The sequence below is a fragment of the Lepidochelys kempii genome, chromosome 8 (assembly GCF_965140265.1).
Source record: "Lepidochelys kempii isolate rLepKem1 chromosome 8, rLepKem1.hap2, whole genome shotgun sequence".
NCBI classification, from domain to species: domain Eukaryota; kingdom Metazoa; phylum Chordata; order Testudines; family Cheloniidae; genus Lepidochelys; species Lepidochelys kempii.
This window is the reverse complement of record NC_133263.1, coordinates 18,436,973-18,458,778: the sequence shown is the minus strand read 5'-3', so window position 1 is coordinate 18,458,778 and position 21,806 is coordinate 18,436,973. Positions and strand designations below refer to the sequence as shown.

Sequence of the window (21,806 nt, the reverse complement as noted above, 5' to 3'; positions counted from 1 at the left end):
CAGTCTACATCCAGTCATATCTATTAACCTTTTTATAAGTATTTGGGTGCAACACACTGCCTAGGGTCAGCTTTAACATATGTGTTTCTATTTTTACAGCATATTTGCTCTTTGTAGTCAAAGCTCTGTTAAGCTACCACCTCTTTCCATGCAAGGTAGCTTGTAGTTGCCTTTGTGCATGAAGGAGAGAATACTACCTTACATTTATATAAAGCCTACTATCTGGATATTTCAGTATTAATTAAGACTCACAATACCACTGTGAGGTAGGTAAGTATGTGGATAAACTAATGCATAGAGAGGTCAAATAACTTGCCCAAGGTTACCCAGGAAGCTAGTAGAAATAGAATCCAAGATCCTTGTTGTCCTGATCTAAGACAAGAAGTGTAATTTGTGCTTCTGGTTACATTTTCTTCCCAGTTGAAAGAAAGCACCTGCCCTACATTAATCAATAATTGATCTTAAGATTTCACAGACCTGCACCAGGAGGATCTTTTGTTTGACTTTTATAAGCATCCAAGTTAATAAAGATCTGGTAAAAGCCTTCACCAAGAGTCCCTGATCATTTACTACATTTCTCATGGGGTCCAAACTAAAACCAGACCTCCAAACATCTATAAAGATTTGGAATTGGAAGCTGGAAATGATCTTTGCAGCTGACCCCATCTCTGTCCACTAATGTCCCAGTTCCAAACTCTGCTGAACCTTGGGAAGTTTGGAAGTGTATCTCTATCCTGTTCTGGACTCTGGACTTTGACCTTAAGTTACAAAAAAGATACACAGACAGAAATAGTTATTCTATTCAGCACAATTCTTTTCTCAGCCATTTAAAGAAATCATCATCTAACACATACCTAGCTAGATTACTTACTAAAAGTTCTAAGACTCCATTCCTGGTCTATCCCCGGCAAAGACCCAGCATACAGACAGACCCAGACCCTTTGTTTCTCTCCCTCCTCCCAGCTTTTGAAAGTATCTTGTCTCCTCATTGGTCATTTTGGTCAGGTGCCAGCGAGGTTACCTTTAGCTTCTTAACCCTTTACAGGTGAGAGGAGCTTTCCCCTGGCCAGGAGGGATTTCAAAGGGGTTTACCCTTCCCTTTATATTTATGACAGGGCCATGCCTAGATTATCCTTGACCTCCACTCCATCCTCAGTGTTTCGCGATCCCACTTCTTCTCTTTTGTTTTCGTCTTATTTATATGGCTATAGAACCTTTTACTATTGGTTTTAATTCCCTTTGCAAGGTCCAACTCTTCCTGACTTTTAGCCTGTCTCACTTTATCCCTACATGTTCTGACCTCAATAAGGTAGCTTTCCTTGCTGATCCCTCCCATCTTCCACTCCCTGTATACTTTCTGCTTTTTCTTAATCACCTCTCTGAGATGCTTGCTCATCCAGCTTGGTCTACAACTCCTGCCTATGAATTTTTTTCCCCTTTCTTGGGATGCAGGCTTTCGATAGCTTCTGCAGCTTTGATTTAAAGTAATCCCAGGCCTCCTCTGCCTTTAGATCCATAAATTCTTCAGTCCAATCCACTTCCCTAAGTAATTTCCTTAATTTTTGAAAGTCAGCCCTTTTGAAATCAAAAACCCTAGTTGCAGATTTATTTTTGTTAATCCTTCCATTCAGTTTGAACTGAATTAGCTCATGGTCACTTGAACCAAGATTGTCCCCTGCAACCATTTCTTCTGAGGTCCTCACTACTCACCAAAACCAAATCTAAAATGGCATCCCCTCTAGTCGGTTCAGCAACTACTTGATGAAGGAATCCATCAGCTATCGCATCTAGGAAAATCTGAGCCCTATTATTATTACTAGCACTCGTCCTCCAGTCTATATCTGGGAAGTTAAAGTCTCCCATGGTCACGCGATTTACTTCATTAAAAACATTAAACAGGGCTCCATATGCAAATTAGATCCCGGCGGTCTATAGCACACCCCAAGCACTATCCCAGGGGAGACTCAAGTAGTTTTCTTCCCCAATGTAATTTTTGCCCAGACGGACTCTGTCTTATCTATTCCATCGCTTCTTATTTCTTTACATTCTACCTCATCATTGATATACAATGCTACTCTACCACTTTACCTTTATTTCGGTCTTTCCTAAACAGCACAGACCCTTCAATACCTGTAGTCCAGTCATGACGACTATTCCACCAGGTCTCTGTTATACCTATAATATCTGGTTTCACTTCCTGCACCAGTAGCTCTAGTTCCTCCATTTTGTTACCTAAGCTCCTCGCATTAGTGTACAAACATCTTAATTTTTGCTGTTTGGCCTCGCACACATTCTGTACCCTATTAGGCACGGTCATTCTGCAGCCAGTGTAACTTATTAGACTGGTATCCACACTTCCCTTCCTCCTTGTATACATTTTCCTACCCACGGCTGTACCTTTCTTACTTCGTTTTTTTTCCCTCTCAATGCTAAAATCCGACATGGAGATTACCTGGACATCTCCCCCAAATTCCTAGTTTAAAGCTCTCTTAATCAGTTATGCCAACCTCCATCCTAGAAGTCTATTTCCTTCCCTACTCAGATGAAGTCCATCCCGAGAGAACTGTCCTCTGTCCATGAATGCCTCCCAGTGGCCATACATCCCAACGCTCTCCTTATAGCACCACTGCCTAAGCCATCTGTTGATAGTCATAATCTTGTCACACCTTTGTTGCCCTTCTCTAGGAACAGGCAGAATCCCTCTAAAGATCACCTGAGCCTCGATTTCCTTAAGCGTCACCACTAGCATAGTTTCCCTTCATACGTTCCAGTGAAAATCTATCAGTATCATTTGTTCCCACATGAAGGATAATTAGGGGATTCTTTCCCGCTCCCTTTTCAACCTCAGGATCCTTTTTCAACCTCAGGTCTACATCCCATATCTTAGCAGGTGGAAGACAGCACACCCTTCTATTCTCTCAATCGGCTCTGGTTACAGGCCTGTCTATTTTTCTCAGTAAAGAGTCCCCGATCACATAGACCTGCCTTTTCCTGGTGCTATTCTCCAGTCTATCCACTGTTCCCTCTGGCTGCAAGTTCTTTCCATTCCTATTCTCCCTTGTAATCCTCTTCAACCCATCCTGTATCCTCCTGGGGCTCATATTTGGTGTAGTCTCCATTGACTCTTCCCCTTTTCTTATAGGACTAGCTGCTCTTCTCTTCTTCCTTGCCCTTTCACCTTCAGTGACTACCTGCTGAGCCCCTTCTTCATTTTCCAACTCTGCAAACCTGTTCTTGAGCTCTATTTGTCCTTCACTAGCCCGTCTTTTCTGCTGCCTGGTTCTTTTAGTCACATTCTTCCACTGACCACTTTCGTCACCCAGTCTCCCCTCAGAATTCCCCAGTCCTGCTTCCATCTGCAAGTCTGAGCTTTTCCCTTCAGATACCTCATGTCTTTGCTCCATAATCTGCTCAAACCCCTTTCTAAACTCAACCAGACTTTCCACCTACATCACCAAACCTTGGATCTTTTCCTCTATCAGCTCTATCAGACAGCACTTCATGCAGACAAAACTCTTACCAGGCACCCCCTCCAGGATCATGTACATACAGCAGCTTCCACATCCAGTCATCCTCATTGTGTTTTCACATCCTCATTGTGTGCCCCCACCCCCACTCCATCCCTTCCATGGGGCCCCGCCCCTGCCCTACCTCTTCCCACCCCCTTCCCTGCCCCCATTCCCAGGAGGGGTTTGGGGTGCGGCAGGGGGCTCAGCACAGGGGGTTGGGGTGCAGGAGGCATGTGGCAGGTGGCTTAGGACAGGGGGTTTGGCTGCAGGAGGGGTTTGGGGGGGGGGGTCCAGCCCGGCACGAACTGGGGCCAGGGCAGGCTGCTTGCCTGCCTGCTGTGTCCCCGCACCACTCCGGGAAGCGGCCGGAATCTGGGGAAGGAGGGCACAGGGGTCTGTGCGTTGCCCGGGCCGCTCCTCCAGGTACCTCCCCCCTCAGCTCCCATTGGCCGGAAATGGGGAACCACGGCCAATGGGAGCTTCGGGGTAGGTACCTGGAGGAGCGGCCAGGGCAACGCACAGAACCCTGTGCCCACCGTCCCCCAGGGCCCGGCCGCTTCCTGGAGCGGCGTGGGAGGCAGGCAGGCAGGCAGGGAGCCTGCCCTGCCTCGGGTGCGAGCCGGGCCAGAGCCGCTCTAGGTAAACGCTGGGGGATGCGGGGGGACTGCGGGGAGCTGGCGGGCCGCAGGAAATAGCCCCGCAGACCGCGTGTTTGAGACCCCTGCTCTATATGAATGTTTAGCTGTTGAAATACCTCTGATGGTGGAGTTAAAATATCCTCGGCATAGCAAGTGCACCATGGAATGAATGCGTTAACTCTGATCGGACCTCTCATATCACCTGGTGGGACGCATGGTGACTTGTAAGCACTTGCCCTACAGTACCAGGAACTCAAAGGAATCAAAGTCTGCTTTGTATTCTTTGTATGAGGCTCTCTGTTGGGGGTTTGTCCCACGTTTTTCACGGTGTGTGTCAGCTCTTATGTTTCCAGCATTAGTGCTCTTAAAGCCTTCACAGACTGAACCTGTCCTCTCTTCATGACTCCTTTTCTCCCAGGAGAGGTCCTACCCATTCTTCATGCTTTATTTGCTACAATCAGCAGCATCTCATCCATGCACTCCCACAGGGGCTAATACAGAGGTAGACTAATTAAACTTATCAGCAACCCAGACTGATAAAATGAACTGTTCCTTTACTCTAAGGGCTTGGCTACATTTGCGAGTTAGAGCGCATTAAAGCAGCTGCAGGCGCCCTAGCTCACTACCCGCCCACACTGGCAAGGCACATAGAGCACTCTGACTCCATGGGTAGAGCGCTCCTGGCACTCCACTTTGGCGAGAAGATTAACGCTTGTTGCACCTTGGCTGAAACGCCCGGGCGTCAGTGTGAACAAGGTGTTGCTTTACTGTTCTCTGATCAGCCTCTGGAAATGTCCCATAATCCCCTTAAGTAAAGTGACCACTCTTCTCATTGTTTTGGACTCACTGTAGAAATACGGATATGCCCTTTGAAAGCTCCGTTTCTGACAGCCGGCATGCTTATCTGCACCGAGACAGAGCAACTGTTACTGTGGAATGTTGTGTGTGAGAGAGAGAGGCGGGGGGAGAGAGGAGGTCTGCTGCTGTCTGAACTTACAAGACAGCATGCTGACATGCTCTCAGCCCCCGAAAAAACCCACTCTCTCTCCCCCCACGTACACACAACACACTCCCCTGTCACACTCCACTCCACCTCACCCCATTTGAAAAGTATGTTGCAGCCACTTGAATGCTGGGATAGCTACCACAATGCACTGCTCTCTGTGGCCGTTGCAAGAGCTGCTAATGTGGCTATGCCAGTGCACTTGTAGCTGTCAGTGTGAACAGATTGCAGCGCTTTCCCTACTGCGCGCTATGAAAGCTGGTTTAACTCATAGCGCTCTACATCTGCATGTGTAGCCATGCCCTAAGAACTCCTTACCTAGGGAAGTTTTACCATTAGCAAGATGAAAGATCCTTGGGCTTGGGAGAGAAGCTCTGCAGAGTCTGTACTGCCAAGGAGTCAGAGGGAGGTTAGAGCACAGGCCCACCAGTACCATATGGATCACCAGAGAGCTACTGGGGGCACTAGGACAGAATTTCTATGTGAATGAGTGGTAGGGCACCCATGAGCCCCTCAAGGGAAAAATGCAAAGGAAACTCTGAGTAGCCCATGTAGGAGACTGTATGGCCATATAAGACAAAGTCCTGGCTGGGATGATTTAGTTGGTGTTAGACTATATGACCTCCTGAGGTCTCTTCCAACCCTAATCTTCTTTGATTAACCAGACTTCATTGAGCCATTATGTGCTTTGTCTGCATTTTCTTTCCAGTCAGACTCTCCTTGACTGGTCTGTGCATGGTGGATAACTCATACACCTTATGCAGTGCTGATGGTGTTACAAAAGCTGGACTGTGGCATCCTAATGAATCTGAAACACTCTGAAAGCTGGATGCCAAGTAGAAAAGGCGCAGTGAGCACAATGGGGAAGAGGCTTGTATAGCCTAAGCCTTCTAGGAGGTGTATTAAGGGATTGGGAATTGTATGGAGATTTGTTAATCTCTCTCCTAGGTCCCTATAGAGAGACAACTGATATTTTTCCCCATATAGAGACATGATTGACAATTTCCACCATAATGGGACAAAACTGACAATTTTCCTGCAGAGCAAAGCAGGTGACAATTTTCCTTTGGAGAGACACAAGGCAACAGGTTTCCCGTGGAGAGGCAGCAACTCCCATAGAGAGCTGCATCTAACAATTTTTCCATAGAGAGAGACTCACCCAATCATTTTCCCCAAGGAGGGAATCATCCAACAGTATTTCCCATTTAGACCAGGCTTCACCTGGGCAGTGTCATAGATGCAGATCAAACAAGAGTTGAGCTGATCACTGACCAGGCCTTAAAAAGCCCTCTCCAGCTGGCTGTTATGAAGTGCAATATTGAACCACTGTCATTCTAGTGTATTTCTAAAAATGTGTTAAGGCATTTGCATTTGAAAATCCCACTAGGCACCTACCTGAATTTTTAGGTGCCTAAATACCTTTAAAATCTGGCCCTGAGAGCCGTCCTTTTCCTTGAATTTTAAATGAATTGAAGTCCCTTTGCTGTTTCATAATTATACTATGGAGAAGAAACAGTTTTGACTGGACTTTCTGTGCCATCATGATTGGCTGTTTGGGTCAACTGTCCCCCTCCTCTTCCACCTCAGTCTTTTCACCTCAGATTCACTCCACACCTATACCTCTTGCCTTCTTCTCCTTGCCCTGTGGCCTTCACATGCCCTACTAACTAACCCCCCCCCCCTTCCCCAAACAATCATGGAAGAAACATGCAGTTTGCTGCCATCACAGTGTTCACTGTGTCTGTGTGTTCCAGTCCCTCCCCCCTCCCCGCGTCTGCCCAGTCTATTTAAAAGAAACAGCCTCTTGCACCATCTTGGCTTCTTTTCACAGCATAGGAAATGGTTAGCATTTCCTGATGTTGCCTCTCCTTTGTCTTTACTTGCTGTGATGAAATCTTTTACCTGAATGGAAATCAGTTGTCTCCAATGGGACTCCTTGTTACAGCTGCACTGAGGGTTGACATTGCGCCAAATATGCTGGGACAGGCTTGAATCAGTAGTTGCCGATGAAATCGCCAAGGAAGCCAATTGTTGTGGCAACATGGAATCTGAAACTGTGAGCCCGTGCTGAGTGGTGAGGCCTCCTGTGGTCTCTGGTAACAATGCGATTCATAGACTTCTACGTTTCCAGTTTTCCAGTCAGCATTGGTAATTTATTGTGATGAAAGTTTAAATGGAGTAAAGAGCATAACCAAGTCCTCTGTTGGTGTTGATCTTATTTACTGATGAGTAAACCTCAGTCCAAGTAGTGGGTTTGAAGGTGCCTTGCAAAAGGATCTTACTGGAGATGGGCTGAATTTCAGCAAAGATCCAGAGTTCAGGGGTGTTTTGGCTCCAGAATTTTCATTCGGGTCCATCTCTAAATCTTTTCCTGCTTCTTGCAGTTCTGGTTTTCCAGCCTATCTGAGAAGTGACAGGGTCCCAACGTTGCAGACATAAGGACCTGTTTTACATAAAAGAATTTGACCCGTACTTGAATCAAGACATTCGGGAATTATGGCCTTCTTTTTTAGCCATGACTGGACACTTCCTTTGCCCTACATGCACATTTCCTCGTTCTTCAGCATGGATGTGCCCCCATGGTGGAAAGCAATGGAGACATCTGTGAAAGTAATGTTCCCCCTTGCTTTTGAAGCCCCCATTTCCTGGGACCCTCATCAGGGCATTCAGGAGAAATAGACGCCTGGTCACTTCCTTGGGCTGCTCTGAAGAGCACTTTTCCCCCTGGTAGTGGCTTTTCTTATGACTTCAGACCTCTGGAATGAGGACCCCGCCCCCCACAAAGGCAAGGTTGGCACAGCATATACAATGGTTGTTGAAGACTGAGGTTAAAAAGATGAGCAGTAAAAAAGGCAAATATAGAAACAACAATAACAACCTGTACAAAAAGAGCATGGGGAAAAGCAATGGAGTAGATTTTGATGTTCAGCCAAGGGGGGATCTGACTCCCAAGAACAATAGCCTGTGGAATATTCAGTTCCTGGTGAAATGTATCAAAAATTTGCCTTGTTATTTTTTAACACCACCATTGTCTTGTTCTTGCTGGTATTTTCCATTCATTCACAGTATTCTTCAGATACTCCAGGGCTTTTTTGTTGTTTGTAGTTTTTGACATTTCCCAGTTCTACAGCATCAGCAATAATTCCTCCTGCTCGTGTGATATAGACTTAACACTTCCAGCCTTGACACAAGCTCATACACGTACATACACACTGAATGGAAATGATGCAGCCATTAAAGAAAGCCTCATGAAGTCAGCCCACTGGGTGTGAGCAAACCCGTAATTATTACACTGAAGACATGACATGGAATTTAGATGCTCTCTGCAGACCAGCTCAGATCTTTTATTTTCTGTTGTTGTTGGGGTGTTGGTTTTTCATTTATTTATTTTTTAAAACCTGCAGGTCAGCAGAATTCCTGCTGGCAATTAAAGGAGCCCAACCTGGATCCTGCTGTGAGCTACGTCATTTCTGATTTGTAGAGAGATCATTTATTCTGGCACTTGAGGCGATTTTTTTCCCCCATCCTACTCCAGAATTCAGGAGTTCACAGCCCAGCACTTAGATAGGGGATAATAACATTGAACAAATGTTTGCACTCAGTATGGTCTTCTGAAAGTCAGTCTCTGGCAGCACTTCTTGTGGTACATGAAACAGCCAGGCTGACAGCCAGGTTAAGCCACTTATTTTCTAGACAGAAGGTGGGTCTGAATATTAGCCCAACTTTCAATGGAACAGCAGTGGAGGGGTTTTTATAAAAAGAATTTCAGTTCTAGTGAAAGGGACTGGATGGAGACTGGAGTCCTCTCTCCAACCACAGCACAAGGGTAGCCTGTGCAGCAGCAATACAAACTTCCACGATGCCACCCTGCCTCAACTCTAACTCGTAGTGACCATCTACAGAGATGGATCAGACCTGATAGATGGCCCACTCAGTCCTCAGCCTCTGTTGATGCCACCAACAAGGGTCCATATGTGACGAGGACCACCAGTTCAGGTGGTTTTGAGAGAGACACGTCCTGCTGATGGCATTCAGAAATATGATTTTATAAATGGGCCCCAAATTGCTGAACTTCATTGGTCTCCTTTGTAAGCTGCTCAAATTGTGATGTATTCAGGGAGTTACAAGATTGTATGCTTGCAGTAGCTATGAAATTGTACATTGACTTCAAGTTGCTCATCACTTTGATTTTCAGGGTGCAGGAATGAACTGTAAGGCTTTATGGTTTTGGGCTAGTGTTACATTGTTGATATATTGATTTCCTATGGTCCTCCTTGCTCATTGCTCTTATTAAAGGTGAGGTAGCTTCAACTATGCAGGGTAAAATCCTTCAAATATGGGCATTTTGTCTACTTTATGTCAAATCCAGACCCAGTATAAATGGGGATGCAAGTCCACTGACTCCAATCGAGTTGCATCTGCTTATAGCAGAGTCAATTTTGGCCCTACAACTCGTGTTCTCCACCTTTTGGATTCATTCCAGCTGTGCAGTCAAAGTGACGCCTCATTTTGTAGTGCTGCATTTTAATTTAGGAAATTAATATTTTATAGTGCATGATTTATAATGACTCTCTGAATAGCACTGTAGGGTGCCTTGCACATGAATGATGAAATGCAACTAAAGATTGTACTGTATAGTTTAAAACTGTCAGACAAAATTAAATGGTGAGAAAGCATGACAGTCTCACTGGTCATTGCATTTTGGTGCTAGACCTTTGTGCTGAAAATGTCTCACTCTAAGATCTCAGAACACCAATGCCAGGTTTTCCTTATCATTATGTAAAGAGGTGGAACTCAAGGGAAAAAAATGAAGTTTCACCCCAAAAAAGAGCTTAATATGCAAGATTTTTGTGTCGCACTGACACTTGCATCAATGTGAGTTTAGGGCCCCCGGCACCATGAAGGATCAGGCTCAAATGCTGAAGGGTTCTTAGGAAAAAGTAGGAACAAAACTGAGTTTGGCTCAAATTTCCCTTCTTTCTCTTGATTATTTTAATGTTGCACATTCAGATACAGATATCAGAAGAAACTTACCCTGTGGGCTGGTTCATGAAATAAATGTCTGTTATGGGATTTCTTGCACCTTTCTGTGAAGCACCAGGTGCTGGCCACTGTCAGATTGCTGGGTTAGATGAACCTCGGGTCTGATGTAGAATGGCAATTCCTACGTTCCTATCCTTTTGTTACGGTCCTTTCTATACAGGTACAGTCACTGATTTGCCACTAAATACTGTCCAAGCAGACACATTAGAACATTCCAACTGACCATGCTAGCCCAGGCCCTGATTCAGGAAAGCACTTAATTTGCATAATTCATAGATATTTAGGTCAGAAGGGACCATTATGATCATCTAGTCTGACCTCCTGCACAACACAGGCCACAGAATTTCACCCACCACTCCTGCAAAAAACTTCTCACCTCTGTCTGAGCTATTGAAGTCCTCAAATCGTGGTTTAAAGACTTCAAGGAGCAGAGAATCCTCCAGCAAGTGACCCGTGCCCCATGCTACAGAGGAAGGCGAAAAACCTCCAGGGCCTCTTCCAATCTGCCCTGGAGGAAAATTCCTTCCCGACCTCAAATAAGTTAATCACATGCTTTCCTGATTTGGGGCCCCAGTGTGCCATTGTTGCATGACCAGTCTTCCTCTAAGATCATATGGATTCAACTTACAGCATGTTTTATGTTGCTGTTTTTCTTTTGTTCTGCAGTTTTTGAAGAGCCTGAAGACCCAAGTAACAGATCATTTTTTTCTGAGATCATCTCCTCAATTTCTGATGTTAAATTCAGTCACAGTGGAAGGTATATCATGACCAGGGACTATCTCACCGTCAAAGTATGGGACCTGAACATGGAGAACAGGCCTATTGAGACATACCAGGTATTTCATCTTCAAGGCTGATGGGACAAGAGACATTTAAAACTAAATAGGAACAGTTGTAGGGATTCGGAATAAATGGGAAAGCACCAGATTTCACCTTTCATTGATGGGTGCACAAGTTCGTGATAGAAAGGGTTAGGGTAAACATAAGAAGTATAAGAACTTGCCCCTGCTCCCACAGAAGTTTTGCCTGTGATTTCAATGGGAGCATATCTATAAAATATGAGCTTGAGTGACTTGATAAATTATAACCTTTTTGATTTTTTTCCTTTTATGATTTGGATAGATTGGTGAAACTAGTTTGGTGAAGGTGAGGAATTGATTTTCAGGTATATTTTGGACAGGTGTTGGGCAAAGTGCCCCACGAGACCTTCCTTAATCCAGACCCGCAGCACCCGATACCATTCCAATGCTGGGTCCCTTAACACAGATCTGTCACTGTACTTCAGCCCACTGGAGACTTGAGCCATCTTTGAAATGGTAACATTCATTTTTCATAGGCTAGACTGTAAAATGATTGAAAGTGCATATACAACTGAACACACTTAAACACTCTGTCCAACTCCATTTAGAGAACACAGGTTTCAGAGTAGCAGCCATGTTAGTCTGTATCTGCAAAAAGAAAAGGAGTACTTGTGGCACCTTAGAGACTAACAAATTTATTTGAGCATAAGCTTTTGTGAGTTACAGCTCACTTCATTGGCTGCATTCAGAGAACACAGTGAACCAGTCAATATATCCATCAATGCCTTTGTTTGAGGATGTATTAGTAAGTACTACAGCGGGAACAAACCTCACATTTGTAAGGCGCTGGGCTATATAGGTGAAATGCAGAAGTAACAAGCAGTGAGTAGATGTTGAAGGTACAATGCTGACAAACTGGCTATGCTTTTTGATGAGTTTTGGACTTCATGCTTTGTGGAAGTTCTGATAGAGCCTGGTCTTGTTTTCATTCCGCTGCCTTGTGTCTTTGCTGTTAGGTACACGATTACCTCCGAAGCAAGCTGTGCTCGCTCTATGAGAATGACTGCATCTTCGATAAATTTGAATGTGTGTGGAATGGGTCTGACAGGTGAGACGCATCATCATGAATTATAAGAAGGGATTTTTCTCTGACGGTTTCCCAAACCACCCATTGTATTATTCATTCTGCGCTCAAAATGTGCTGTCAGTTTGGGAGGATATGCTTTATTTTTCTTACACAGCAGAGAAGTTGAATTCCTATGTTAAGTGCAAAATGTAATGCAACCTTAACCACAACCAGCATGTACATCATACTATTGGCTCTTCTCTCCCTTCTGCTCTATAGTTCTTTCACTGACCTCTTTGTGGGTGACATGAATGTTTGGTGCACAGTTTGGAGTTCTTTTCATAAATATATGGATAGAAACAGAGATTGGCCTAACCCAGAACCGCATGTTAAACTCCTCAAAATTTCAGGCATTATTGGAAGTGGGGAGGTGCTATCAGATGCAAATCCTTGTAATCTGAATCTATGCCTGAAGTTTTGGTACCACATCATCCAAACCTTCTGGTTCTGGTTTCGATGTGGCTGAAATCTCAGGAGACCAGTTGTTCATGTGGAGATTTTGGCTGAAGAAGATGACGATACAGTTTGGTCCAAAATTGCAGAAATTCTCACATTAGTCACACCATTCAAGGTGGCAGAAATCACGTACGATTACCTGAAATCTTGTACGATTTCTGCATTTGTGCACCAAATTCTTGTGCAAATTCAGCACCCTCAAAACATAAACCCAGCCTTAATTGAGCCTTGAACCCAAATCCCATATCTAAGTTGGTTCCAAATAATGCCTCCTTGCCCCATCAGTAGTTTAAAAGGTTGGGGGTTTTTGCCTTTAATGATGGGTGAAATTCAGAGTACAGGTCAGAAAAAACTCATGTTGAATTATGAGATTCTTATTCAGTCTGTACTTTGGAAAAACTCATGGATTTCCATGGGAATTTTCTTTGAATAAGTACAGAGAAAAGACTTGATGAGATGTGTGGGCTTATTCAAATATATCCAAAGATCTCTGGTCTGATAAAGGGAATGGAGTTCTCCAGAACTTGCTGATTCTGGCTGGTTGGAAGTCCTGCGAGAATAGCCTTTATCAATAGAGTTCTCAGTCATCCAAGCCCAATAAATATAGAGGCATGGGGAAAAAACCAAGAACTCAAAGGAAAGTTACCAAAGTCATTCCTAGCCCTTGGGGAAGGAGGAAGGTTGCCATCTTGAGGTCAGTCTATCACAAACCACTATGGCTAATTCAGGAGTGACATTGTCTCTCACCATGCCCTTATTGTCCAGAAGGATAGTGAATCTGATCTGATGCCTCAAGATTGGGGAAGGGAGAGTAAGACATAGAAGCTTGAGAGGCCCTAAACTCTAGCTGCTGTGCCATCCTTGTATGGCATAATTAACTCTCATCTGTTCTTTCCACTTGCTTCACAGTGTCATAATGACCGGTTCCTACAACAATTTTTTCAGAATGTTTGACCGCAACACCAAGCGTGACGTAACCCTGGAGGCCTCTAGGGAAAACAGCAAACCCCGGGCCATACTCAAGCCCCGCAAAGTGTGCGTTGGGGGCAAACGGAGGAAAGACGAAATTAGCGTGGACAGTCTGGACTTCAGCAAAAAGATCTTGCATACAGCTTGGCATCCTTCAGAAAATATCATTGCAGTGGCCGCAACAAATAATCTGTATATATTCCAGGACAAGGTTAACTAGGAGGACAAGTTATTCTTTAGGAATCTCATGTACAGAATATTAGTAAACACAAGTTTTAAAATGTTTCTTTTCTTTTCCCTCCTCCCTGTTCATTTGTTTAATTATTCCTCTGCAGATAATGTGTAGAGGCATGCAAACAGATTCCAATATCCCCTGCCTCCCACTCACCTTAAAGCAACGGGTTGGCAAACCCAGTAGATACTGGTATCATGGTTTTGTTTATTTTTTTTTTTTAAGAGTTGAGAGCTAACAGATGTAATGATCCCTTCAATAGCTGGCTTGGATTTCTGATACTTTTATTACATCCAGTACTCTTTGGTGGTTCCTAGTGTTGTTTGGTTCTAGACATCTGCTGGTTTAAATTGAGGTTAATACTGTAGTATGGTATTTAAAAATTCAACTAAGGTCAGAAAAGAAGGGGGGGGGGGTGTATGTGTTGTTTCTAATTAAGTAATCCCAGGGTTCTTTTAGTATCATTTGAGATATTCCACTTGCAGAATGATGTTGCCCTTGCCAATGTTTTTTTAAATTTATCTTTTTTTTTCTCCCTCATTTCTTCCCTCCCCCTTCTCCCCTCCCTGCCCTGCCATGGAGACAGCGAAACCAAACATAAAATGGAAAGATCAAATTTGCAATGGACAGGTTTAAAGTTGGGGGGGAGGAGGAGGTAGGAGGGAAAGATCAACTGTACACTCTAATCAAGGATGCTACCTTCCTTCTTTGCATCCCACAGAAACTCTTAAGGATTTGGCTCTGTAGATACTGTGGTGCCTTTTTTTGGTATATGACATACCTTTATAATTAATGCTTCCAAAATGCAACTATTGCAAACCAAAATGAATCTGGGCTTTTTGTCTGCATTTCCTGTGTTTTGCTTTGGTCATTTTTAATAGTTCTGTTTTAATCTCTTGCATGTCATGACTGAATCTCGCTCTTAATTTTTTTTATTATTATTTATTTATTTATATTTGAATGACAAATTCTAAGTTGCTCATTTACGACATTGTGGGGAAAAAAATACAACCACCACCACATACTGCTGTCTGCACCTAACTGCTTTGAAGAGAGGGTGTCCATGGTTCTGTGGTATAATGGTAAAAATAAGAGCTCTTCCTCTTTGCATGGCAAGGCTGCCCCTAAGAATTACTTAGGTCCCTTCTTTATCTGAGCAATTGTACAATATAAAACTGAAATTTTATTCAGTGTGCTGTGCATTCTTGTGGCTTGTGAACAATGTGCAAAAGAGACAACAGCTGTGTTTGTTGCAATGAAATTTACTAGAATTTTTAAAGGCAAAGCATACCCTTTAAAAGACTCTTTTGTAAGGCATGAGTTGGATTTCCAGCATGTCCTTCAAGACTTACCAAGTCCTATACCTTACAAGAAAGACTGCCACTTACTCAATGGACATAAATACCATAAGGAAATTTCACAAACTGCACAGCTACTGGGGACCTTCACTTAATATCTCTGGGGCAGGAGGAAGTCACTGTTGAAGTACTTGGAACCAAGCTTCTAATTATTATTTCACTACTTAATAGCCTGTCAGCTGTTCATGAGACTTCTCAGGACAGGAACAGATAAGTTTGCCTTGGTTAAAGGAATGATTACAAGGGAAAAAAATTATGCTGGCTTACAAATTTATTACAAAAAATGGCTTTCTGGAGTAACCTGTTTTTTAAAATGAAATGATTAAAAAAATAGCAAAAGTAAACATCTTTTTAAAAAAAAAATCCTGTAAAGAGAGCCTGCACTCTGGCATCAGAAGTAAAATTGTCTCAAATGTGTTTTGGTGTGGTTTCACTGATTGGTGTGGTTTCTAAATGCTGCATGAGCTTAAACTTTTAATGCCAGGATTGTTCCTGGGGAGACTCAAAATCAGCTGTCTGCCAGTCTCTGATCATGCTGTTGGAAGTGCTGCTAGGCATGACAGAAGGACCTAATAAATCCTCCTGTCTTAGTGACTGTGTGGGTAATTCGGGTGGCAGGGTGGCTCGGAGAGTGGTAGTGGGAAATAGAGCCTTTCACCTCCAGTTTGCTGGTTGGACTCTATCCCAGGTCGATATTACAGGCTTAATCCTGCCAGTGACACAAGGGGTTGAGCTACTGCGTGGATGTGATCCACAACAGTACTGAGCAGTGTGGTGACCCAGTTGGTGTGGATCTCCAGTTGCATCCAGTGCAAATAGCTAAGCTAATGTGGCAGCCATATAGCAGAGGTGGCCCATATACACTGAGCTCAGAGAGAGCAGAAGGGATGTGATGATGGATGGAGTCAAGGCATGGCACCACAACCTCAATGGAAGTGCATTTATGGAAACAATGCCTCTCCCCCCACTACCACCAAATTCCCTTACGCCTACTGGCTGCAAGAAGAGGGGTAGGCAGGGCAGCTGCACCACAAGTACAGTGGTGCTAAATACAGCAGCCCTGCTTAGATTGCTCCCTCTAGGATCCAGGGAATCCTAAACCAAGATGGCATATCAGTGGGGAAAGCCATCCCTTACAGCCTAATCACACCTGTAGACTTCAGGACCAGCCAGGGAACGAGGTGAACACGGAAAAACAAGCTATCCTCAAGAAGATTTGACAGAACAACTTGATCATATCAAGCTCCCTATGAGTCTGCTTCTGCCTTGGCATTCTTGTTAACTGTTAGTAAGCACCCAAGAGAGGCATATTGCTGAAAGACAGAGAGTTTATTGACTGCCAGCATGTGGCTCCAACTGAGGCTCCTAAAACTCCTCGAAACATGTACAACCACACTTTCAAAAGGGTCTGGTAATTACTGGGGCCTGATTCACCGATGTGCTGTAGTACCCATTGAAATCAATGGTAGTTGCTCATATGGAGTGAGAGAAGAATTGGACCCAAGTATTTTATATTGTCCCTATTCTCTCTCTCTCTCTCTCTCGCGCACACACACACACACACACACACACGCGCACACACACACACACACACACACACACACACACACACACACACACACACACACACACACACACACACACACACACCCTCTGTGATGAAATTCCACAGCCACAACGGTCATGCCATAGGACTTATCAAGGTTTCTGCCTATGAAGGAAAAGTAACTATGCTCATGGCTCTCTGTGAGGATCAGTACAGCCCCAACCTAACTGGTGAATGGCAATTTTTGGAGAAGCCCTAAAGTACAAGTCAGTGGAGACTGGCAACTTCAGAAAAGGCACAGGTGAAAGTGACGAGTGAGCACATGCTCTGAACCTATTTACAGTAGCATGCAACCAGGCAATGTCTGTCATGCCCACCATGAGCAGCCCGTACCACTACAATTATAAATACAATGGGTGCACGGTGAAACGTACAGCTTTCTGGCTTGTTTTCCTGCACTACCTGTTAACAGCTGAATTTGCCTCTCCTGTTCTGTTCTCTCATACAGCAAACATTTCCCGAGTTATATGGGCATTTCTCTGGGCATAGTTTTTGTTTATGGCCATTTACAGAAACCAGGATCAATGCACAAAACTATTGGCCTGACCCTGAGATGTGCTGAGTACCAGCAACTCTACAATGGGAGATACTGATACTTGGCCTGCAGAAAGCCCTAAAACAACCAGTGAAGGATTTGCACCCTGCATTATTTTATTTAGCCCTTGATGCTCCAGTGTGAAGAGCCACATGTGCTTGCTGTAACCAGAGAAGAGGTGGCAGGATGTTCTAGAGATGTATTAAAGGATGGTAACCAAGCTTTTATAGCAGTGTTGGTTAACACAGCGTGTGAGACACTCGCCTGATGCACTGTGGTCTGTTTGAAACTATTGGAATACCACAAAGCATGCACAAGGGATGACAGCTTACAATCAATATTGTGCTCGCTGATGCAGGAAGCAACATCATCGCATCCTACCGGTTACCCCTACAGCTCAGCCTCACCACTAAATATCTCTAATAACAAGGCTATGTGAAGTGACAAGGTCTATTATTCTTAACCTTGCAGCCTACCCTCTCTGAACAACAGAGATGCCAAAATTTTATATTGGATTTTATTAGTGGGAGATGATTCAGACCCCATCATAATCCCATCTCTGGAGTTAGACAAGTACTTAATACAGCGAGATAAGAAGGAAAACAATTGGCATTCCCCTTTATTCAGGGCTTAGTATAGCATGAGCCATTGCAGCTTGGTTGACGGGAGGTGAAATGCATTTTTATGGTATTTATAATAGTGTTTTAAGGGATGAAACTTGGATTTTATTGTATTGAAGACACTCATTCTAATAAATAAACCTAGTTCTCCCAGTGGGGGTTTATTATTTTGTTCTCAACTTCTTCAGTGTAATCAATGTAATATTTCATGGAGGCTGTCTCTAATATTAGAGGCTCAGCACAGGCTTTGATTGTAAAAAATATATTGATTCTACAATACAAATTTGCCACAGCCTGTGACTATAGGGATCTGTGACCTCTAATGTGATTCAATGATGATCATGTGTTTTACTTCAGAGTCAGGCCTGTTTCTAGGGACAAATGCACAATAATGTTTAGAAGATTTTAAGAAAACAACAGACCACTATGTTTGTGTCATAAGGAGACAACATTTTTTAGTGGTTAGAGCAATAGAACTGGGAGTCCTGAGACCTGGGTTCTACTCCTAAGAACATAAGAATGGCCACACTGGGTCAGACCAAAGGTCCATCTAGCCCAGTATCCTGTCTACCGACAGTGGCCAATGCCTGGTGCCCTAGAGGGAGTGAACCTAATAGGTAAGGATCAAGTGGTCTTTCCCTGCCATCCATCTCCACCCTCTGACAAACAGAGGCTAGGGACACCATTCCTTACCCATCCTGGCTAATAACCATTAATGGACTTAACCTCCATGAATTTATCCAGTTCTCTTTTAAACCCTGTTATAGTCCTAGCCTTCACAACCTCCTCAGGCAAAGAGTTCCACAGGTTGACTGTGTGCTGAGTGAAGAAGAACTTTCTTTTATTTGTTTTAAACCTCTACCTATTAATTTCATTTTGTGGCCCCTAGTTTTTATGGGAACAAGTAAATAACATTTCCTTATTCACTTCCTCCACACCACTCATGATTTTATATACCTCTATCATATCCCCCCTTGTCTCCTCTTTTCCAAGGTGAAAAGTCCTAGCCTCTTTAATCTCTCCTCATATGGGACCTGTTCCAAACCCCTAATCATTTTAGTTGCCCTTTTCTGAACCTTTTCTAATGCCAGTGTATCTTTTTTAGATAAGGGGACCACATCTATATGCAGTATTCAAGATGTGGGCGTACCAGGGATTTATATAAGGGCAATAAGAGATTCTCTGTCTTATTCTCTATCCTTTTTTAATGATTCCTAACATCCCATTTGCTTTTTTTGACTGCTGCTGCACACTGCATGGATGTCTGCAGAGAACTATCCACGATGACTCCCAAGATCTTTCTCCTGATTAGCTGTAGCTAAATTAGCCCCCATCATATTGTATGTATAGTTGGGGTTATTTTTTCCAATGTGCATTACTGTACATTTATGCACATTAAATTTCATTTGTCCTTTTGTTGCCCAACCACTTAGTTTTGTGAGATCATTTTGAAGTTCTTCACAGTCTGCTTTGGTCTTAACTATCTTGAGCAGTTTAGTATCATCTGCAAACTTTGCCACCACACTGTTAATTTATGAATAAGTTGAATAGGATTGGTCCTAGGACTGACCCTTGGGGAAAACCACTAGTTACCCCTCTCCATTCTGAAAATTTACCATTTATTCCTACCCTTTGTTCCCTGTCTTTTAACCAGTTCTCAATCCATGAAAGAATCTTCCGTCTTATCCCATGACAACTTAATTTACATAAGAGCCTTTGGTGAGGGACCTTGTCAAAGGCTTTCTGGAAATCTAAGTACACTATGTTCACTGGATCCCCCTTGTCCACATGTTTGTTGACCTCCTCAAAGAACTCTAATAGATTAGTAAGATACAATCTCCCTTTACAGAAACCACGTTGACTTTTGTGCAACAATTTGTTTTTCTATGTGTCTAACAATTTTATTCTTTACTATTGTCTCAACTAATTTGTCCGACACTGATGTTAGACTTACCGGTCTGTAATTCCCAGGATCATCTCTAGATCCCTTCTTAAATATTGGCTATATTAAACATTAGCTATCTTCCAGTCATTGGGTACTACTGATCAAGCCCATGAGTTACTGTGTGAACCTGCACATTACACTTCTATGTGCTTCAGTTCCCCTTCTGTAAAATAGGGGATTAAAAAGAGTTGCCCACGTTTTTAAAAATCATTTTAGATCCTCACAATGAAAGTCTGTGAATAAGTTCAAAGTATTACTATTGCTATAAATATATTCCTGTTTTATTTATAAGGGATTTTATATGCAATACAAACACAGTGTGTCTCCTCCTGCATGTTACTCTGATGGAACACTACAACAAAAGTTAAAGAAATACAAACCAATAATATTGTAAAGGGAGTCTGAAGCTTTAGTGATGAAATACTCCACCTAAATGATTGTTTTGATGTCAGCTTTGGCAGCACTTGTGGACCTCATCCTGCCAATAAAACTACTGAAATCAACATTCAGATGATCATAATGGTGATAAGGGGAAGGCTTGTAGTGTATTACCCTGCCCTGTAAAGACTGCTGATGATTGAAGGAGGTTCAGGTTTCCCGTCTCTCTGTTGCTAATGCACTACAACTTGATTGACTCTACATGATTAATGTGACAAGACATGCTAAGTATCTGGGTGCCTCACTAATGGAGTCAGATACAGTCACCAAGAACAATTCCAGAATTCGTGATCCTTCACATGGCATTGGATTCTTCAGTTCTCAAGAAATGGGCAATTTTAAGTTCTCTGTGGTATTTTAATACATTTAGAAATCAAAATGAAATTTGATTGGGTGATTTTAACACTATACAAGTGCAAGTCAAATATTACAGAAATGGACATGGTTTTACCATGAAGGTTCTACAGTATTGTTTTATATACTTCATGACCTGCAGTGCCATCTTCTTGAGGCTCATCTTAAAAATCAAATGAAAACTTCACCTACTGCAGAATGTATTGTTAGCCACGTTGAGCACATTACACCTGGGCTCTATAGTCTGTGTGATTCAGGATGTGGGTGTTGATTAAAAGTGAGCCCAAACTAAGGTGGGCTCACTGCATTGGAATAATCAGTCCAACTGGAACAGTAGAGCACACACACCAGAGGTCATACTGTCACCCGGGGTATAATTCGCAACTCATGCGGACATACCCACCGTTGCTTTAATCGAGCTAGCTCACTGACAATAGCAGTGAGGAATTGGCAGCACAGGCTACCAATGTGAGTATGGGAGCAAGTAGGCTTGTACATCTGGCGCCCATGCTGCTATGTCCTCACTGCTATTTTTAGTCACGCTACCTAGATTAACAGGGTGCATCAACATGAGCTACAATCGCACCCACATTTGCAGTGTAGGCATAGCCTTGGACAACAGGAGCTGGAGCTAGATCTAGGCTATGGAACTAGATCCTGTGAATAGTAAGTATGACCACTTGCCTACTTATTTTGAGAACTAAATATAAAAATCATTTCTTCTATGAAGATTTTTCCCTTAATAAATTCCCCCCCACCCACGTAACCTCATTATGTAATCAAGTTATTTCTGCACAGTCAGGGTAGGAAGAGAGATTATTGTTATTTCCAATGTTCAATACTTGGAGACAGTCGGATATAAAAATTTTATTAAAGCTAATGTTAAAAATATATATATAATACATAGGTTGAGAAAAGAGTGTCTGTAAACTACAGTGATGAAGACCTTAGATTAGATTGGAGCAGGACACATGCATGATCAGGAAATAGTACAGGCTTAATTGAAGAAGTGTGCCAAAGCAATCACAAGACAGAGCCCTAGCCTAGGACTGAGGATACCTGGGATGAAATCCTGGCTCTGCTACTGGCTGAGCATGGGCAAATCACTGCACCACTCTCAGTCTCAGTTTCCCTATCTGTAAAATGGAGCTAATGATACTGACCTCCTTTGTGA

The 21,806-nt window shown here is 43.2% G+C and overlaps 1 protein-coding gene across 4 annotated transcripts in view; it reads left to right on the top strand.

Moving 5' to 3' along the window:
- Positions 1-14,962, top strand: part of PPP2R2B (protein phosphatase 2 regulatory subunit Bbeta) — a 249,535-nt gene extending 234,573 nt beyond the window's left edge. For all 4 annotated transcript variants that reach the window (XM_073355745.1, XM_073355746.1, XM_073355747.1 and 1 more), the window contains 3 exons: positions 10,860-11,029; positions 12,010-12,101; positions 13,485-14,962. In XM_073355745.1, the coding sequence (XP_073211846.1) occupies positions 10,860-11,029; positions 12,010-12,101; positions 13,485-13,764 (542 nt within the window). In that variant the 3' untranslated portion in view covers positions 13,765-14,962. The remainder of the gene's footprint in view (positions 1-10,859; positions 11,030-12,009; positions 12,102-13,484) is intronic.
- The last annotated feature ends 6,844 nt before the right edge of the window (positions 14,963-21,806 follow it).